General features: G+C 41.8%; 1 protein-coding gene across 1 annotated transcript in view; it reads left to right on the top strand.

The window, feature by feature from the left end:
- Window positions 1-9,722: 9,722 nt before the first annotated feature.
- CFAP65 (cilia and flagella associated protein 65) overlaps window positions 9,723-21,075 on the top strand; it is a gene marked incomplete at both ends in the record, with an annotated part of 40,709 nt that continues 29,356 nt past the window's right edge. Inside the window, 3 exon segments of the mRNA XM_082657667.1 lie at window positions 9,723-9,753; window positions 9,756-9,880; window positions 11,763-11,947. Coding sequence (XP_082513793.1) covers window positions 9,723-9,753; window positions 9,756-9,880; window positions 11,763-11,947 — 341 coding nt within the window.

Genomic DNA, 21,075 nt, shown 5'->3' on the forward strand with positions numbered 1-21,075 from the left:
TCAACATAGTTTTGGAAGTTTCAGCCATGGCAATCAGAGAAGAAAAAGAAACAAAAGGAATCCAAATCAGAAAAGAAGAAGTAAAGCTGTCACTGTTTGCAGATGACATGATACTATCCATAGAGAATCCTAAAGACTCTACCAGAAAACTACTAGAGCTAAACAATGAATTTGGTAAAGTATCAGGATACAAAATTAATGCACAGAAATATCTTGCATTCCTATATACTAATGATGAAAAATCTGAAAGAGAAATTAAAGAAACACTCCCATTTACCATTGCAACAAAAAGAATACAATACCTAGGAAAAAACCTACCTAAGAAGACAAAAGTGCTGTATGCAGAAAACTATAAGACACTGAAGAAAGAAATTAAAGATGATACAAATAGATGGAGAGATATACCATGTTCTTGGATTGGAAGAATCAACATTGTGAAAATGACTATACTACCCAGAGCAATCTACAGAGTCAATGCAATCCCTATCAAACTACTAACAGCATTTTTCAAAGAAGTAGAACAAAAAATTTCACAATTTGTATGGAAACACAAAAGACCCCGAATAGCCAAAGCAATCTTGAGAAAGAAAAGCAGAGCTGGATGAATCAGGCTCCCTGACTTCAGACTATATTACAAAGCTACAGTAATCAAGACAGTGTGGTACTGGCACAAAAACAGAAATATAGATCAATAGAACAGGATAGAAAGCCCAGAGATAAACCCATGCACTTATGGTCACCTTATTTTTGATAAAGGAGGCAAGAATATACAATGGAGAAAAGACAGCCTCTTCAATAAGTGGTACTGGGAAAACAGGAGAGCTACATGTAAAAGAATGAAATTAGAACGCTCCCTAACACCATACACAAAAATAAACTCAAAATGGATTAGAGACCTAAATGTAAGGCCAGACACTATAAAACTCTTAGAGAAAAACATAGGCAGAACACTCTATGACATAAATCACAGCAAGATCCTTTTTGACCCACCTCCTAGAGAAAAGGAAATAGAAACAAAAGTAAACAAATGGGAGCTAATGAAACGTCAAAGCTTTTGCAAAGCAAAGGAAACCATAAACAAGACCAAAAGACAACCCTCAGAATGGGAGAAAATATTTGCAAATGAAGCAACTGACAAAGGATTAATCTCCAAATTTACAAGCAGCTCATACAGCTCAATATCAAAAAACAAACAACCCAATCCAAAAATGGGCAGAAGACCTAAATAGACGTTTCTCCAAAGAAGATATACAGATTGCCAACAAACACATGAAAGAATGCTCAACATCACTAATCATTAGAGAAATGCAAATCAAAACTACATTGAGGTATCACCTCACACCAGTCAGAATGGCCATCATCAAAAAAACTACAAACAATAAATGCTGGAGAGGGTGTGGAGAAAAGGGAACCCTCTTGCACTGTTGGTGGGAATGTAAATTGATACAGCCACTATGGAGAACAGTATGGAGGTTCCTTAAAAAACCCAGCAATCCCACTACTGGGCATATACCCTGAGAAAACCATAATTCAAAAAGAGTCATGTACCATAATGTTCATTGCAGCTCTATTTACAATAGCCAGGACTTGGAAGCAACCTAAGTGTCCATTGGCAGATGAATGGGTAAAGAAGACGTGGCACATATATACAATGGAATATTACTCAGCCATAAAAAGAAACGAAATTGAGTTATTTGCAGTGAGGTGGATGAACCTAAAGTCTGTCATACAGAGTGAAGTAAGGCAGAAAGAGAACAACAAATACCATATGCTAACACATATATATGGAATCTAAAAAAAAAAAAAGGTTATGAAGAACCTAGGGGCAGGACAGGAATAAAGACGCAGATGTAGAGAATGGACTTGAGGACACGGGGAGGGGGAAGGGTAAGCTGGGATGAAGTGAGAGACTAGCACTGACTTATATATACTACCAAATGTAAAATAGATAGCTAGTGGGAAGTAGCCGTATAACACAGGGAGATCAACTCAGTGCTTTGTGACCACCTAGAGGGGCGGGATAGGGAGGGTGGGAGGGAGATGCAAGAGGGAGGAGATATGGGGATATATGTATACGTATAGCTGACTCACTTTGTTATACAGCAGAAACTAACACATCATCGTAAAGCAATTATACTCCAATAAAGAGGTTAAAAAAAAAGAAAAATAGGAAAGGAATGTGTGTGTGTGTGTATATATATAAAGGAAAAAAGAAAACTCACAGGAAAGTGAACAGGCAGGTCATAGGGAATGGGTATGGCTCAGGAGTGGTTGGGAGTGTACAGATGGATGGGTTACAGCGAGGACAGTTTTCTTGGTTCTGAACACTTAATTCTAGAGAAGTAAAAGATGGGCATGTTCAAAATCTAATAAAGAGGGGAAGAGAGCAAGTTTGCAGTGGAGAATCCTGGCAGACACCACTCTACCCAAGTGATCAAAGTTAACATCACCAAAAATACATATTGACACGATGTACCCTCTGATATCATGCACTGAGAAGGGCCTATAACTCTATGTTATGCTTCCCAATAATGCACATTTTACTCTAATCATGAGAAACAAACCCAGATTGAGGAATATTCTACAAAACAATTGACAGTACTCTTCAAAAGAATCAAGGTCATGAAAAACAAGGAAAGTTTCAGGAAATGCCCCAGGGGGGATCCTGGATTGGATACTGAAACAGGAAAAGGAGATTTGTGGACAAACTTGTGAAATCTAAATAAATTCTATAATTTTGTTAATAGTATCATTGTACCAACATTAATTTCTTCTTTTTGATAAGCGTCCGATGGTCATGTAAGAAGTTAACCTAAGGGGAAACTGGATGAAGGGTTTATGAGAACCACTTGTACTATTTTGGTGTATGTCTAAGATTAACTCAAAATTTTTTAAATGCAAAAAAAAAAAAAAAAACTAATAAAAAGAGAATCTCATGGACCAAAGGTTGGCTTCCTTACCATCTTTGAAGTCCAAGCCAACTTTCACACCAAAGGAGGCCAGCTACACTAAGCTGGTGGTCATGTTATAATACCTTTATCTGAGAGAGGGCCCTCATCAGAGATGGATTGGAAAAGGGTTTGAGGAATTAAATAGGATAGAAAGTCACAGAATAATGGTGCTCTTTATTTATTCAGAACATATAATGAGCCAGGCACTGTGCTAAGTTCTTTAAACCTTTTATCCCACTTAAACCTTACGACCTTTGAGGTAGCTGTAAAGTTTTCACTGTTGACAAGAGAGCAATCTGGGTGTTATAGAAATGGAGGAATACGATCAAACAGCTGAGAGCTGGTGGGTTGGGATTCAAATCCAGTCGGCTTTACTCCAGAGCTTGTTCTGAACCACTCCCCTGTACTGTTTTCTCAGGGGTGACCTACATTCAGTTCGTACCTCAGGGTTTCTGTGCTGGCATGGGTGGGGTAAGAGGGGAGATAAGGCAGGAGGAAGGGGATGGCCTAGGATGGGCTGGTCAGCTGGAGCTGTCCATGGTGCTGGTCAGAGGGGCATGGAGCTGGAGAGCCTGTAGGAGATGGTGTAGGGGAAGACAGCTGGGAGAGCTAACACAGAGAAGAAGCCTGCACTAGACTAGAGGGACAGAGCAGTTAGACGCGGTCGCAGGTCCTCTACCGATCAGGAAGAATTAGAAGGAATTAGAACTTCAAGTTTGGGCTTAAAATAAATAACCATGTATACAGTAGCTGGTGAGATAGGATTTTTCCTCAGGTCTCACTTGCAACCAATATGCCATCACTATCCAGGGTAGCTGTACTGGTTGTTAAAATCTGGAAATACTTTGGTACTAGTTGGTGAGTAGTCACTGGCTGAGTTCTCCACTGCTGCGGCTGCTCTCCCAGTCCTCTCTCCACACCTGCAGGCTTCCCCACAACCCAGCAACTAAAAGGTTAAGGCCTGGCACAATGTGGCCTCCCAGGACCCAGCTCTGGCTCTAAGGCCCCCTGGTGTCCATTCTCATAGGTCAGTTCTCATAACTTACCAATTTTTAAGTATTTTGAATGCTACCCCTGTTTGCCCCCATTTTACAGGTGGGGAAAGTGAGGCTCTGGAATGTTTAATGATTTGCCTCAAATTGCTCAGCTTTTTCTTTTTTAACCTTTTTTTTTTTTTTTTGGCCGCACTACGCAGCATGCAGGATCCCTGACCAGGGATCAAACCCATGCCCCTGCAGTGGAAGCACAGAGTCTTAACCACTGGACCACCAGGGAAGTCCCAGCTCAGCTCTTAAATGGTAGAATCAGGACTTGAACTCGGTCTTCTGGGATTGAGCCTCATGTCATTTTCCATCCACCCCACTACTGTCGGCCTGTGTGCCTATTCACCATTTGATGGGGACAACGAGTACAGGAAGCAATTTGAAGAGGGGCTTTGGATTGACACAAGAGAGTTAGAAAAACCTATAGGGGTCTCAGGCAGAATGGAACTCTTTCTTTTGAATTACCTTGCCATATGGCAGTCTTCCCCCAGCCCCTGCCAAATTTGTGCCCTGGCAGCCCTTTCAGGCTGGAGGTGCTATCAATCTCCTGACACACCCTCTCCACACCAAGCAACCCAGGGGACCGCGGCAGTCTAATGCAGAGAGTGCTCTATGCCTGCTCCTAGATCCAGCCTTGAACAACCCCAGTGGCCCTCTTAGCTATAGTCTCCTCTTCATCTATCAGGTGGGGCTTAGAAGATTTACCCTACTTATTTCGGAGGTCAGGAGCTTCTGTGGGAGTACCCACCTCCTCATTTCCCTCCCCTAGCTTAAGTACGTCTTCGATGCTGACCTGATTTCAGAAGCAACACTGGAAACTGAGTCAGAGTTGCAGGGGAAGGAAAGTGGGAGAGGGCTTTGCCAGTCCTGGAGCTGGGTGACTTGCCAACTGGACAGAAGATCACCCCGGCATCTCTTCTTGTCTTTCTCCACGCTGGAGCAGGAAGGCAGCCTCCTTCTTGGAGAAACAAAAGAGGAGGCTGTGGAGAGGAGAAAAACTTTCCACTTCTCCAGTGTGCAGCAGAGAGGCTGGGACGTGGTAGGAGGCGAGGGTGGACAGAGAGCTGAGAGGCAAAATTCTAGGGCCTCCCACATAGTGAGTGACCCTCCTCTGTGTGTATGTGTGTGTGTGTCTGTGTGTAACTTTGTTGATTGTCTACCATGTGTCAAATACTTTACATAACTGATCACTCAGTCCCTACATAGGTCTTTTGATAATTATCCCCAGGTAAAAGATGAGGCTCAGAGAGGTCATGGGACTTGCCCAAGGTCATACAGCCAGTAAGTGGCAATCAGGATCAATCTCAGGTCTGCCTGATTTCCCAGCCCAGAGTCTTCTGTATTTCATGGGCGGCGGGGGGATGGCTATGGGAAAAAGGCTTAGAAAAGATAAATTTTGTGTGTGCTGAAGCCCAGATCATGGAGTGTGCTTTATCTTTATTACCCCCACTGCTCTGCTTCCAGCCAGGAGCATCAGAGTCCTCCTACTCATCCTCTTCCCTCCCTTTCTTCTACATCCTGGCCTTCATCAGTATACTGAATCATCACCCACACTTGTTCATAGCCTTGAACAAAATAGCACCACCCTGTTGTCTTTCTTGGGTCCATGGAGGAGATGGTCACCAGGACCCAGCACCCATTATTTCCCACACATTCCGGGATCCTGAAATGAGTGGCAAACCCAACTTTCTCTCCCTTCCTCGGGTTCAACGCCTTGCCACACCCCTTTCCATGCTGTTTGCTTCCTGGGGCAAAGTCCAGCTTGGGCCTCTCCCTGGGAGTCCACCATGCCAGTCAAGGTCACTCACCAGCAGAACTCCCAGGAGGCAGCTAGAAACTTGCAGAAGTAGAGCCCACAGAGGACCAACTACGAATCCCTTCTCACCGTCTCAAGCCCAGAATCCACCAAGGTTTGAGCAGGCCAGTTCTGGAGGGACACTCCTTCAGTGAAGAGGCACAAGGATGTGTGGCTCCTAGAATAAGCTTTTTTCTTTAAAATCTTTATTTATTTATTTGGCTGCACCAGGTCCTATTTGTGCCACTCAGGATCTTCGTTGTGGCATGCAGAATCTTTAGTTGTGGCATGCAGGCTCTTAGTTACAGCATGTGGGATCTAGTTCCTTGACTGGGGATCGAACCTGGGCCCCCTGCATTGGGAGCATGGAGTCTTAACTACTGGACCACCAGGGAAATCCCTAGAATAAGCTTTTCTAACCCTAATCCCCTTAGGGTTTTCTTGCTGGGATTCCTGAGGCCACCACCAAGCCTTGCCCCCAGAGTCACTGCTCCCTATTTGGCCTAAGAATGGACAAACAGGTCCCTTTCCCTGTTCCTAAGATCCAGCTGAGTCAGGATGACTATTTCAAAAAGAGCTTAGAGGAAAACAAAAAAGAAATCATTATAGAAACCACAAACAACATAAAAGTTGTAACGTCCAAAGTACAGGTTTCCTATACTGAGAATAACATTAAAACCAGTGAAAAGCTTACTGAGTTCCACATTCCTCGATCCCAAGAAAACTCCAGACCTAACTGTGCTGGCATAACTTAATGGGCCCCCTGGTCTGACCCTTCCCTCTAATACAGCCAGCCTCTGGCCATGTGATCTCCCAGGCCAACTCAGGCAACACTGTCATCTGAGTCTTTCACCTTTCACAGATATACTCCAACTTTCCCAAAATGAGAGTTTGTTTTCTGGGTTTACCCCTAGAGTGTCTAAGTTCTCTCCCCCAACACCCACCTCCATCACTGTCCTGGGTAGTGAAACATCTTTAATTGCCCATGAATGAACTCTGAGATTTTCAGCTTCACCCACCTAAGAAGTCTTCACCAAATGAGACTCTTCCTCCCAAAGGACATACAAACAAATGAACTAATGGGCTTCCAAAAATCCATATTATGTGTAATAATGCCTTCTTCATACATTCACCTTCAGATCCCTTCAAGAGTTAGCTTTGTGCTGGGCAGAAGGAAATGCTAGGAGAAAATGCCTAGAACACATTCTCTTCCACCTGCAAAAGGAATTAATTTGAAAAGCAATATGCAAATAAGAAATAACTACCGGCTGCTTCTAAGTTAACAATTGCAATCACAGAATAAAGTTCCAGTTGAAATTCTGACCCTATGTCACCGAGGGGTATCAGAAAAGAACAGAAACAACTCTCACTGGTGTGACAAGTCCTTGTAGTAGCCTCCTCTGAATTTGGTCTTCAACTAAAGCCAGGATTGCGGGGACGTCACGACAACTGTGCTGCGACTGGTAGAAGACAGTTACTGCTAGCAGGGAAAGTCGGAGAATAAAAAATGGTGGTGAGCGTTAAAGTTGCGCGGAGCTTTCGCCTTCTGTGATCCTTGACTCCTTCGGGTAGCCGTCGTTGCCCTGGGATACCAGGAGACGCCGTGTCTTGCGCGTCCTGTATCTATAGAGACGACAACATGGCGGCGGTGTGAGTTCTGAGCGTTGGTCCAAGTGACCAGGGGGAGCTGCGCAAGTGGCCAGGGAAGGTATCTGTCTTGGGAGACGGTCTCCTTTGGGAAGTCGTAACCAGGGGTCCCCTCGGTGTCCTTCAGAGAGCCCGGAGGGACTGAGACTTGGGCGAGATCAGCCTGGGGATCTCTTAGACGATGGTGGAACAGCTCTAAGTATATTTTATTCCTTCTTTTTACCTCTTTCTTCCTCCCTCTACTCGGCGACCCGCCACTTTTTACACTGGTCATCTTAGGAATTTTTAGGTTGGAAATTAGGCAAATAAAGGAAGCTGATGATATTTTTTTAAGATCCTCAAGATTAGAAAAAGATTTAAAACAACACCTCCCTTGCCCAGTGTCCTCACAATGATTGCAGATGTGTGAATCTTTTGGAAGAGTAGCACGTGTTAGTGTGGAAGTTGTAATTGTTCATTATAGTAACATAGGTTTGTCTAGGGCTTTTTCACTTCTCTATTTCTTTCAAGCTTCACATCAATTTTGTGAAATACAATAACCCTCATTTTACAGGTAAGGAGGCTGAGGCTTGAGGAGATGGAGAAACTTGCCCATCTTAAACGAATCTGAGCAGATGCTTCAACCCAGCTTTTCTTGCTCCAGGACCAGTGCTCACTTCTAAGCCCTAAGACCTGGTCTGGACCAGCTTTCTATCCCACTGTCTCTCATTTTTCCTACAAGTGTTGATTGGAAATTTTTTCAGAGCCTTGAGGCAGGGACTGTCTGTAGAATCCCCTAAGGTAACAGTCATTAATGAGCCGGGGAAGTACTACAAAGCCATCCAATAGCAGAGAAGTAATGGGACCTTCCTCCCTATCTCCCCAGCTTGCATTTCTTTGATTCCATCTGAACAGTTCACTTCACAACCAAAGGTAGGAGCCTTGCCTGTCCTGTCCTGTGCCTAGCACTGGTACATAGCAGGCACTCAGTAAATGCCTTGTGAATGAATGAATGTAAGATAATCCCCTCCAGAGGGTTTGGACATATTGCCAATTAGGAAAAAGTGCATCAACAGAATCTTTTGTTCTGAATGGGTGGTGGGGAGGGGATGGGAGAGTGTCTGATGGAAACGTGGAACTTTCTAAAGGGCGACCATGAAATTGTTTACTAAAGCATAATATGTTGTAAAAGGGAGCTGAAACCCAGACTTGAAAAGAGATAATTTTAGGCCAAATAAAAGACAATTCCATCTAATCATAAATTGTTGTAAGAACTAAAATATATGTGAAGGACTTACAACACTGCTTGGCACATGGTAAGTTCTTAGTAAATGTTCTTAGAAGTTGTTATTATTTTTGAGATTGCTATTCAAAGAGATGGGCTAGGATACTGAGTAGTCTTAAAAATGTATACATGTTCAAAAAAGGATTACATTGATGCTGTCCAATGTAGTAGCCATACCTGGGTATATGTGCTGAAGGAAGCCTGCTAAAGGAAGGGGGATTTGAGAGGGAGCCAGAGCCAGTTTGGGACACTTCTGTGTCCCCTAGAGCAGGGCCAAGCACCCTTTTGAGCATTTGGTGAAAGCTGTGGACACTCTCCCTGGAAAAGAGCACATGCCCAAACCCATGACATTTTGCATATAATTTGTCTATAATGTTTGCATGTATTTGCATATAACTTCCAGCCGCAGTCTATCAGTGGATCCCTCTGTTTTAGAGGTTGATTCATTAATCTTTGGACTGAGTCATTATTTTAGTGAATGCTTCCTTTAAACCTGGACTACATGTCGTGTACTGATAGAGGAAACCCAGAAGCCCAAGAATCCTCCAGTCTCATTTGCTTCTTCTTTGACTCTTATTCCTTTTCCCACAGGAGGCAAGCCACGTTCAGAGGAAACAAGTAGAGAGTAAAAGCCAAGTAAAGGTAATGCATATGCTTCAGTAACACTCACTGGGGGCTTGCTGAGAAATGCCAAGTGTGGCCTTGGAGAGCAGGGCTGCCTGGGCCTCATCCCCAGTTCCCTTTTCCAAATGGCCTTTCCTGAACGGTGAGTCCCTAGGCTCCCAGGCAAAGCCTTGGATCTTGCATTCAGTCTTGTTCCTCATGGTGCTACTTCACACCTGTTGCCAGAGCTAGGAAGCAGACACCCCTGCATGAAAATGATGGCCGTGGTGAGCCTTCTTCATTGACCCCTCTTTTTCATGCCCCTCCTGCCTCCCCTCTGGTCTCTTCCCAGCTCCCAACTGGCAGGAACTCCTGTCTTAGCCAGAGAGCTTCCCTTGGACTTGTGTTCCAGGCACCGGATGCTCATCAGGGCAGCCCTAAGCCTCCTCACGAGGACAGCGGGGACTACACCATGAACGCTGGATCATGCCTGAGTGCCAGCACAGTGGCCTTTCCCACCATCACTGGCAGCAGCGTGGCCATGAGTGCCTACAGCAGCAGCAATGCTAGTGCCTGTGTGAGGACACGTGCGGGGCGGGTGGAGTGGGTGGAGCAGGGCCAAGCAGGGTAGATGGGCAGCAGGGCAGCGGGGGTAGGAATCTGAGACGACCCCACTCTCCTGTCTAAACTCCAGTACTAGACCCTGCATACACTGAGCCCTATGCTAACTGGAGTGGTGGCAGCTGTGAGCGTGATGGTGGAGCGGGGAGAACGCTGAGGAGATGCGAGTTGGGGGCTGATAGAGTAGCCAGTAGTTCTCTCTTCCTTCACAAAGCTCTTCTGGTCTCGAGCCCTAGGGCTTTGTGTTTGTCAGTGGATGGATGTTGTTTACTTCTCACAGCTCTCGGGGGTCCCTCTCTGTGATAGCGCAGGACCAGGGCAGGGGGTGCTTGTCTAGGGATGTAACTATGGGGTCTCACTGCATTTGTGCAGCATGTGTCTGTATCATTTGTGAATTCTCGTGTTTCCTTAGATGTGATGGTGGTTGCATTTGCCTCTCTGTGGACCGGGGTCATCTCACCCCTCCATCTGTGCCATTCTGGCCCAGTTTGCTCACAGATTCACTCACTGCCCTTCCCCGCTCTGCTCTGAGCTGGCAGGAGATTGGAAGTTGGGAAGAAGGGAGAAGCCAGGCTATTTATCTTCTTCCCTCTCTGCTTTTGACAGTGTCTCCATCAGCAGCTGCATCTCCCTGTGACTCCAGTCCCCACCAGACAGGCCTCTGGGCTCTGAGAACCCCGCCACTTCCCCTAACCTATGTGTGGTGGCAGCTTCTTGATGTTGTTAACTTTGGGGTTACTTCACTATCCCCTGGTTGTGCATTAAATTCCTTATTTTAAACACCCGGAGTGGCTTCTGTTTTCCTGGTTGGACCCTAACTGATGCACCAGTTGATATTTATAATGAATGATCCTTGCTCACCCAAGTCACCTTTCCTCCACGGGCAGGTCAGGCCATCCGACACTCTCTATAAACTGAGATATAGTTCCAAGAAAGAAGGGATTTGCCAGTCCTGTTCACTTTTATAGTCCTGGCACCTAATACAATGTCCATTGCATCATAGGTAGTCAACAAATATCTGTCGAATAGATAAATGTATCCTTATGTTATGTAATGACATAAAAACAATACTTGGTCAAAGATAAAGTTAAATGGCAGTGAATTTACTTTCAGAGCGATGACTGGTAGGAAGAGGCACCTGTTTCATCCTTCTGCCATCTTGCCACCCCAGGGATTTTTCCATCTCCCTCCCCCCTCAGATAGATAGGGGCTAGGGATTCACCTATGACAGGATTTTCCATTACAGACGAGAAGCGTTGGCATGGCGAACCTCTAGCATCATTAGGAGAAGTGCTTGGGGTGGTCTCGAAGTCAAGGCACGGGGCGCGGGTTGGTCGCAGGCAAATTGGCTCTTTCTTCTGCTCTACCAGCTAGGTGAGGGGTGGAAGAGGGAATGGTGGTGTATCCCTGTGCTCTGGAGAAGTGCCGGGGATAGACCACTCCAACTAGGAGAGGCTTCTGTAGCGAAGGGGTAGGATGGCAGGCAGAGGAGGAGGAGGCAGCATCTGAACAGGCCGGGATCTGAGGGCACACTGAGGAGCACAACAGGCAAGCTAAGGCTGCTGAGTGTGCCAGGTGGAATGACCCGTGCGGTGGCCAGGGAAGGCTTCATGGGCAGGGTCTCTGGGAATCTAGTTGGAAAACCATTCCAGTGACCTCAGAAGAGGTAATATCTGACTCGCCTACCCGCCCCTCACCTTCTCTCTCCAGACCATCCCCCAGGGGTGAAGAGTGGTGTGATTCATTACTTTCTGGAGGTGGGGAGATCTTTGCCCATTCTCTGGGTCTTTGAATCCTATCCCACTTGCTTCTCCCCTTTCTCCCTGCCGACCAGACAGCCTGCCAGTTCCATGGATACTCAGAAGTGCTTCCCAAAGAAGCAGGACAAAGTGAAGAAGAGGGTCATCTGGGGCATTGAGGTGGCTGAGGAGCTTCAGTGGAAAGGCTGGGAGTTGGGGAAGGAGATCACCAAGAACCTGGTTCTGAAAAATCTATCCTTGAAAATCCAGAAGATAAAGTACAGGTACCAGTATGAGCGATCAGAGACTAAGCCCCTGAGCCTTCAAGCCCCCAAAGCAGCCACTCTTAAAAAACACACTTTTAAAATGTCATATAAAACCAGAAGAGGATATAAAACATGTACAGCTTGAATAATTGTTGAGAGTATAATTTGAATAATTGTTGAATAATTGTGACCAGATTAAATAATGGAATACTAACAGTGTCTGAAGCTCACCTTCTCCCACTATGTGTGCCCCGCACTGGAACACCTTCCCTACCCATAAAGGTAACCAATACCTTGTCTTTCATGATAATGATTTTCTTGTTTTTCTCAAAAGGTTTTACCACTTATGTTTGTATCCCTAAATGTTATAGTTTAATTTTTCCTTCTTATGAACTTTATATAAGCGGGATAACATGGTATATTTTGTTACACTTTTTTTTTTTTTTTTTTTTTTGCGGTACGCGGGCCTCTCACTGTTGTGGCCTCTCCCGTTGCGGAGCACAGGCTCCGGACGCACAGCCTCAGCGGCCGTGGCTCACGGGCCTAGCCGCTCCGCGGCATGTGGGATCTTCTCGGACCGGGGCACGAACCCGTGTGCCCTGCATCGGCAGGCGGACTCTCAACCACTGCGCCACCAGGGAAGGCCCCGTTACACTTTTATTTTGCTCAGTTATGTTCGTAAGACTCATCCACATGCAGATATAGTTCATCCTTTTTCATTGCAGTATAATAGTCCAATGTATGCTTCTACCTATTCACCCATTCTTCTGTTAAGGGACGTTTGGGTTGTTTCCAGTTTGGGTCTGTATACATCTCCTATTGCACAAGTTCAAGAGTTTTTCTAGGGTAGATACATAGGAGTACAGTTGCTGTGACTTAGAACATGTACATGTTTGCTTTTTGTAGATTTCTGTACATGTTTGCCAAACTCTTTCCCAAAGGACTTGTAATCCATTTATATTCCCATAAGCCACATATGAGCGTTCCCATTCCTCTGTGTCTTTATCAACAATTGATAATGTCAAGATTTAAAATTTTTGCCAATAATGGTAATTTGTTGTGGGTTCAATTTGCATTTCTCTGATTACTAATACAGCTGAGTGTCTTTTCAAATGTTATTGGCCATTTCATTTGTGAAATACATGTTTAAGCCTGTGCCCATTTTTCTAATAGATTGTCTTTTTTCATTTTTTAAAAATATTGAAATACAGCTGATTTATAATATTATATTAGTTTCAGATGTGTAGAATGGTGATCCAGTATTTTTTTAGATTATACTCCCTTAAAAGCTATTATAAGATATATGGTTGCCAGGGGATAAGCGGGGGGAGGGATAAATTGGGATATTGGTATTGACATATACACACTACTATATATAAAATAGATACCTAAGCAGGACCTACTGTATAGCACAGGGAACTCTACTCAATTCTCTGTAATGACCTATATAGGAAAAGAATCTAAAAAAGAGCAGATATATGTGTATGTACAACCGATTCACTTTGCTGTACAGCAGAAACTAACACAACATTGTAAATCAACTATACTCCAATAAAAATTAGAAGAAAAAAAGACAAAAGACAATCAACAAAGAAGACATACAGATAGCTAACAGCACATGAAAAGATGCTGAAGATCACTAATTATTAGAGAAATGCAAATCAAAACGACAATGAGATAACACCGCGCACCTGTCAGAATGGCTATCATCAGAAAGTCTACAAATAACAAATGTTGGTGAGGACGTGGAGAAAAGGGAACCCTTGTACACTGTTGGTGGGAATGGAAATTGGTCAGTCGTCATGGAAAACAGTGCAGAGGTTCCTCAAAAAACTAAAAAAAACGACCATATGATTCAGCAATTCCACTCCTGGGTATATGTCCAGAAAAAAACAAAAACACTAATTGGAAAAGATAAATGCATCCCAATGTTCATAGCAATAGCCAACCCAAGCATCCATCAACAGACAAATGAGTATATATCAATATATACCACAATGGGATATTACTCAGCCAGAAAAAAAGAATGAAATTCTGCCATTTGCAGCAACATGGACGGACCTAGAGAATATAATGCTTAGCGAAATAAGTCAGACAGAGAAAGACAAATACTGTATGATATCACTTATATGTACAATCTAAAAAATAAAACAAATGAATGTATATAGCAAAAGAGAAACAAACTCACAGATACAGAAAACAAACCAGTGGTTACCAGTGGGGAGAGGGAAGTGGGGAGGGGCAAGATAGGGACATGGGATTAAGAAAAACAAACTACTAAGTTTAAAGTAGATAAGCAACAAAGATATATTGCAGAGTACAGGGAATTATAGGCATTATCTTGTAATAACTTTGTTTTAAATTTAAGTTCCCAGTAGGTCCTGCTTAGGTAACTATTTTATATATAGTAGTGTGTATATGTCAATCCCAATCTCCCAGTTTATCCCTACCCCTTCCCTCCATGTTTGTTTTTTGCACCTGTGACTCTATTTCTATTTTGTAAGTAAGTTCATTTGTACCATTTTTTTAGATTCCACATATAAGCGCTATCATATGATATTTGTCTTTTTCTGTCTGACTGACTTCACTCGTATGACAATTTCTAGGTCCATTCATGTTGCTGCAAATGGTGTTATTTCATTCTTTTTTATGGCTGAGTAATATTCCATTGTATATATGTGTACCACATCTTCTTTATCCATTTCTCTGTCAATGGACATTTAGGTTGCTTCCATGTCCTGGCTATTGTAAATAGTGCTGCAATGAACATTGGGGTGTATGTATCTTTTTGCATTATGGTTTTCTCCGGATATATGCCCAGGAGTGGGATTGCTGGATCATACGGCAGCTCTATTTTTAGTTTTTTAAGGAAACTCCATACTGTTCTCCATAATGGTTGTACCAATTTACATTCCCACCGACAGTATAGGAAGGTTCCCTTTTCTCCACACCCTTCCCAGCATTTATTGTTTGCAGATTTTTTGATAATGGCCATTCTGACTGGTGTGAGGTGATACCTCATTGTAGTTTTGATTTGCATTTCTCTAATAATTAGTGATGTTGAGCATCTTTTCATGTACCTCTTGTCCATCTGTATGTCTTCTTTGGAGAAATGTCTTTTTATTTATTTTATTTATTTATATTTTTAAAATTTTTTTGTGGTACGTGGGCCTCTCACTGCAGTGGCCTCTCCCGCCGCGGAGCACAGGCTCCGGACGCGCAGGCCCAGCGGCCATGGCTCACGGGCCCAGCCACTCTGTGGCATGTGTGATCCTCCCGGACCGGGGCACAAACCCGCGTCCCCTGCATCGGCAGGCGAACTCTCAACCACTGCGCCACCAGGGAAGCCCGAGAAATGTCTTTTTATATCTTCTGCCCATTTTTTGATTGGGTGTTTGCTTTTTCAATATTGAGCTGCATGAGCCTTTTGTATATTTGGGAGATTAATCCCTGTCGGTCAGTTCATTTGCAAATATTTTCTCCCATTCTGTGGGTTGTTTTTTTCATTTTGTTTATGGTTTCCTTTGCTGTGCTAGATTGTCTTTTCCTTTTTTTTAAAAATTTAATTTTATTTATTTTTTTAAACAGCAGGTTCTTATTAGTCATCAATTTTATACACATCAGTGTATACATGTCAATCCCAATCGCCCAATTCAGCACACCACCATCCCCACCCCACCCCCCGCGGCTTTCCCCCCTTGGTGTCCATACGTTTGTTCTCTACATCTGTGTCTCAACTTCTGCCCTGCATACCAGTTCATCTGTACCATTTTTCTAGGTTCCACATACATGCGTTAATATACGATATTTGTTTTTCTCTTTCTGACTTACTTCACTCTGTATGACAATCTCTAGATCCATCCACGTCTCAGCAAAGGACCCAATTTCGTTCCTTTTTATGGCTGAGTAATATTCCATTGTATATATGTGCCATCTTCTTTATCCATTCATCTGTCGATGGACACTTAGGTTGCTTCCATGTCCTGGCTATTGTAAATAGAGCTGCAATGAACATTGCAGTACATGACTCTTTTTGAATTATGGTTTTCTCAGGGTATATGCCCAGTAGTGGGATTGCTGGGTCGTATGGTAGTTCTATTTGTAGTTTTTTAAGGAACCTCCATACTGTTCTCCATAGTGGCTGTATCAATTTACATTCTGACCAACAGTGCAAGAGGGTTCCCTTTTCTCCACACCCTCTCCAGCATTTGTTGTTTGTAGATTTTCTGATGATGCCCATTCTAACTGGTGTGAAGTGATACCTCATTGTACTTTTGATTTGCATTTCTCTAATAATTAGTGATGTTGAGCAGCTTTTCATGTGCTTCTTGGCCATCTGTATGTCTTCTTTGGAGAAATGTCTATTTAGGTCTCCTGCCCATTTTTGGATTGGGTTGTTTGTTTTTTTAATATTGAGCTGCATGAGCTGTTTATATATTTTGCAGATTAATCGTTTGTCTGTTGATTCGTTTGCAAATATTTTCTCCCATTCTGAGGGTTGTCTTTTTGTCTTGTTTATGGTTTCCTTTGCTGTGCAAAAGCTTTGAAGTTTCATTAGGTCCCATTTGTTTATTTTTGTTTTTATTTCCATTACTCTAGGAGGTGGATCAAAAAAGATGTTGCTGTGATTTATGTCAAAGAGTGTTCTTCCTATGTTTTCCTCTAAGAGTTTTATAGTGTCCAGTCTTACATTTAGGTCTCTAATCCATTTTGAGTTTATTTTTGTGTATGGTGTTAGGGACTATTCTAATTTCATTCTTTTACAGTTTTCCCAGCACCACTTATTGAAGAGGCTGTCTTTTCTCCATTGTATATCCTTGCCTCCTTTGTCATAGATTAGTTGACCATAGGTGCGTGGGTTTATCTCTGGGCTTTCTATCTTGTTCCTTTGATCTATGTTTTTGTTTTTGTGCCAGTACCATATTGTTGATTACTGTAGCTTTGTAGTATAGTCTGAAGTCAGGGAGTCTAATTCCTCCAGCTCCGGTTTTTTCCCTCAAGACTGCTTTGGCTATTGGGGGTCTTTTGTGTCTCCATACAAATTTTACGATTTTTTGTTCTAGTTCCGTAAAAAATGCCATTGGTAATTTGATAGGGATTGCATTGAATCTGTAGATTGCTTTGGGTAGTATAGTCATTTTCACAATATTGATTCTTCCAATCCAAGAACATGGTATATCTCTCCATCTGTTGGTATTGTCTTTAATTTCTTTCATCAGTGTCTTATACTTTTCTTCATACAGGTCTTTTGTCTCCCTAGGTAGGTTTATTCCTAGGTATTTTATTCTTTTTTTTGCAGTGATAAACGGGAGTGTTTCTTTAATTTCTCTTTCAGACTTTTCATCATTAGTATATAGGAATGCAAGATATTTCTGTGCATTAATTTTGTATCCTGCAACTTTACCAAATTCATTGATTAGCTCTAGTAGTTTTCTGGTGGCATCTTTAGGATTCTCTATGTATAGTATCATGTCAAACAGTGCAAACAGTGTCACTGCAAACAGTGACAGTTTTACTTCTTCTTTTCCATTTTGTATTCATTTTATTTCTTTTTTTTCTCTGATTTCTGTGGCTAGGACTTCCAAGACTATGTTGAGTAATAGTGGTGAGAGTGGACATCCTTGTCTTGTTCCTGATCTTAGAGGAAATGCTTTCAGTTTTTCACCATTGAGAATGATGTTTGCTGTGGGTTTGTCATATATGACCTTTATTATGTTGAGGTAGGTTCCCTCTATGCCCACTTTCTGGAGAGTTTTTTTATCATAAATGGGTGTTGAATTTTGTCAAAAGCTTTTTCTGCATCTATTGAGATGATCATATGGTTTTTCTTCTTCAATTTGTTAATATGGTGTATCACATTGATTGATTTGCATATATTGAAGAATCCTTGCATCCCTGGAATAAATCCCACTTGATCATGGTGTACGATCCTTTTAAAGTGTTGTTGGATTCTGTTTGCTAGTATTTTGTTGAGGATTTTTGCATCTATATTCATCAGTGATATTGGTCTGTAGTTTTCTTTTTTGGTAGTATCTTTGTCTGGTTTTGGTATCAGGGTGATGGTGACCTCATAGAATGTGTTTGGGAGTGTTCCTTACTCTGCAATTTTTTGGGAGAGTTTTAGAAGGATGGGTGTTAGCTCTTCTCTAAATGTTTGATAGAATTCACCTGTGAAGGCATCTGGTCCTGGACTTTTGTTTTTTGGAAGATTTTTAATCACAGTTTCAATTTCATTACTTGTGATTGGTTTGTTCATATCTTCTATTTCTTCCTGGTTCAGTCTTGGAAGGTTATACCTTTCTAAGAATTTGTCCATTTCTTCCAGGTTGTCCATGTTATTGGCATAGAGTTGCTTGTTGTAGTCTCTTAGGATGCTTTGTATTTCTGCGGTGTCTGTTGTAAGTTCTCCTTTTTCATTTCTAATTTTATTGATTTGAGTCCTCTCCCTCTTTTTCTTGATGAGTCTGGCTAATGTTTTATCAACTTTGTTTATCTTCTCAAAGAACCAGCTTTTAGTTTTATTGATCTTGGCTATTGTTTTCTTTGTTTCTATTTCATTTATTTCTGCTCTGATCTTTATGATTTCTTTCCTTCTACTAACTTTGGGTTTTGTTTGTTCTTCTTTCTCTGGTTCCTTTAGGTGTAAATTAGATTGTTTATTTGAGATTTTTCTTGTTTCTTGAGGTAGACTTGTATTGCTATAAACTTCCCTCTTAGAACTGCTTTTGCTGCATCCCATAGGTTTTGGATCATCGTGTTTTCATTGTCATTTGTCTTTAGGTATTTTTTGATTTCCTCAGTGATCTCTTGGTTATTTAGTAACATATTGTTTAGCCTCCATGTGTTTGTGTTTTTTACATTTTTTCCCCCTGTAATTGATTTCTAATCTCATAACATTGTGGTCAGAAAAGATACTTGATACGATTTCAATTTTCTTAAATTTACTGAGGCTTGATTTGTGACCCAAGATGTGATTTATCCTGGAGAATGTTCCGTGCACACTTGAGAAGAAAGTGTAATCTGCTGTTTTTGGATGGAATGTCCTATATATATCAGTTAAATCTATCTGGTCTATTGTGTCATTTAAAGCTTCTGTTTCCTTATTTATTTTCATTTTGGATGATCTGTCCATTGGTGTAAGTGAGGTGTTAAAGTCCCCCACTATTATTGTGTTACCGTCGATTTCCTCTTTTATAGCTGTTAGCAGTTGCCTTATGTATTGAGATGCTCCTGTGTTGGGTGCATATATATTTATAATTGTTATATCTTCTTCTCGGATTGATCCCTTGATCATTATGTAGTGTCCTTCCTTGTCTCTTGAAGCATTCTTTATTTTAAAGTCTATTTTATCTAATATGAGTATTGCTACCCAGCTTTCTTTTGATTTCCATTTGCATGGAATATCTTTTTCCATCCCCTCACTTTCAGTCTGTATGTGTCCCTAGGTCTGAAGTGGGTGTCTTGTAGAGAGCATATATATGGGTCTTGTTTTTGTATCCATTCAGCAAGTCTGTGTCTTTTGGTTGGAGCATTTAATCCATTCACGTTTAAGGTAATTATCAATATGTATGTTCCTATGACCATTTTCTTAATTGTTTTGGGTTTTTTTTTTTAGGTTCTTTTCTTCTCTTGTGTTTCCCACTTAGAGACGTTCCTTTAGCATTTGTTGTAGAGCTGGTTTGGTGGTGCTGAATTCTCTTAGCTTTTGCTTGTCTGTAAAGCTTTTTATTTCTCCATCGAATCTGGATGAGATCCTTGCTGGCTAGAGTAATCTTGGTTGTAGGTTCTTCCCTTTCATCACTTTAAGTATATCATGCCACTCCCTTCTGGCTTGCAGAGTTTCTGCTGAGAAGTCAGCTGTTAACCTTATGGGAGTTCCCTTGTATGATATTTGTCGTTTTTCCCTTGCTGCTTTCAATACTTTTTCTTTGTCTTTAATTTTTGCCAGTTTGATTACTATGTGTCTCAGAGTGTTTCTTCTTGGGTTTATCCCGTATGGGACTCTCTGCGCTTCCTGGACTTGGGTGGCTATTTCCTTTCCCATGTTAGGAAATCTTTCGACTATAATTTCTTCAAATATTTTCTCAGGTCCTTTCTCTCTCTCTTCTCCTTCTGGGACCCCTATAATGCAAATGTTGTTGCATTTAATGTTGTCCCAGAGGTCTCAGGCTGTCTTCATTTCTTTTCATTCTTTTTTCTTTATTCCATTCCGCAGCAGTGAATTCCACCATTCTGTCTTCCAGGTCACTTATCCGTTCTTTTGCCTCAGTTATTCTGCTATTGATTCCTTCTAGTGTATTTTTCATTTCAGTTATTGTATTGTTCATCTCTGTTTGTTTGTTCTTTAATTCTTCTAGGTCTTTGTTAAACATTTCTTGCATCTTCTTGATCTTTGCCTCCATTCTTTTCCCAAGGTCCCGGATCATCTTCACTATCATTATTCTGAATTCTTTTTCTGGAAGGTTGCCTATCTCCACTTCATTTAGTTGTTTTTCTGGGGTTTTATTTTGTTGCTTCATCTGGTACATAGCCCTCTGCCTTTTCATCTTGTCTATCTTTCTGTGAATATGGTTTTTGTTCCACAGGCTGCAGGATTGTAGTTCTTCTTGCTTCTGCTGTCTGCCCTTATAATGTCTTTTTTAAATAGAAATTCTTATTGAGGATACTAATCCTTTGTCAGTTCTGTGTTGTGAATATCTTCTCCCACTTTGTGACTTGTCTTTTACTCTATCATGTCTTTTGAAGAAAAGAAGTTCTTAATTTCAAAGGAATCAAATGTACCCATATTTTTCTTTTATGGTTGAGGCTTTTTTGTATCTTGTTTAAGAAGTTCTTCTCTACCCTTACCTAGGTCATGAAGTTATTCTCTTATAGTGTCTTCTATAGACTTTATAATTTTGCATTTAATATTTGTCTTTTATCTATATGGAATTGATTTTTGTGAATGGTTTCAAGTAGGGATCCAATGACATTTTTTTCCCTCAACCAAATGTCCAATTGTCCCAACACCATTTATTGAAAAGTTCATACCTTCCCTGATGATCTCCCCCACCACTGATGTATATCAAGTGTCCATATATGTATGGATCCATTTTTGAACTCTGTTTTGTTCCCTTGCTCTATTTGTCTTTCCCTGGGCCAATAAA

The sequence above is a fragment of the Grampus griseus genome (genome assembly GCF_964374135.1).
Source record: "Grampus griseus genome assembly, chromosome: 7".
Lineage (NCBI taxonomy): Eukaryota > Metazoa > Chordata > Mammalia > Artiodactyla > Delphinidae > Grampus > Grampus griseus.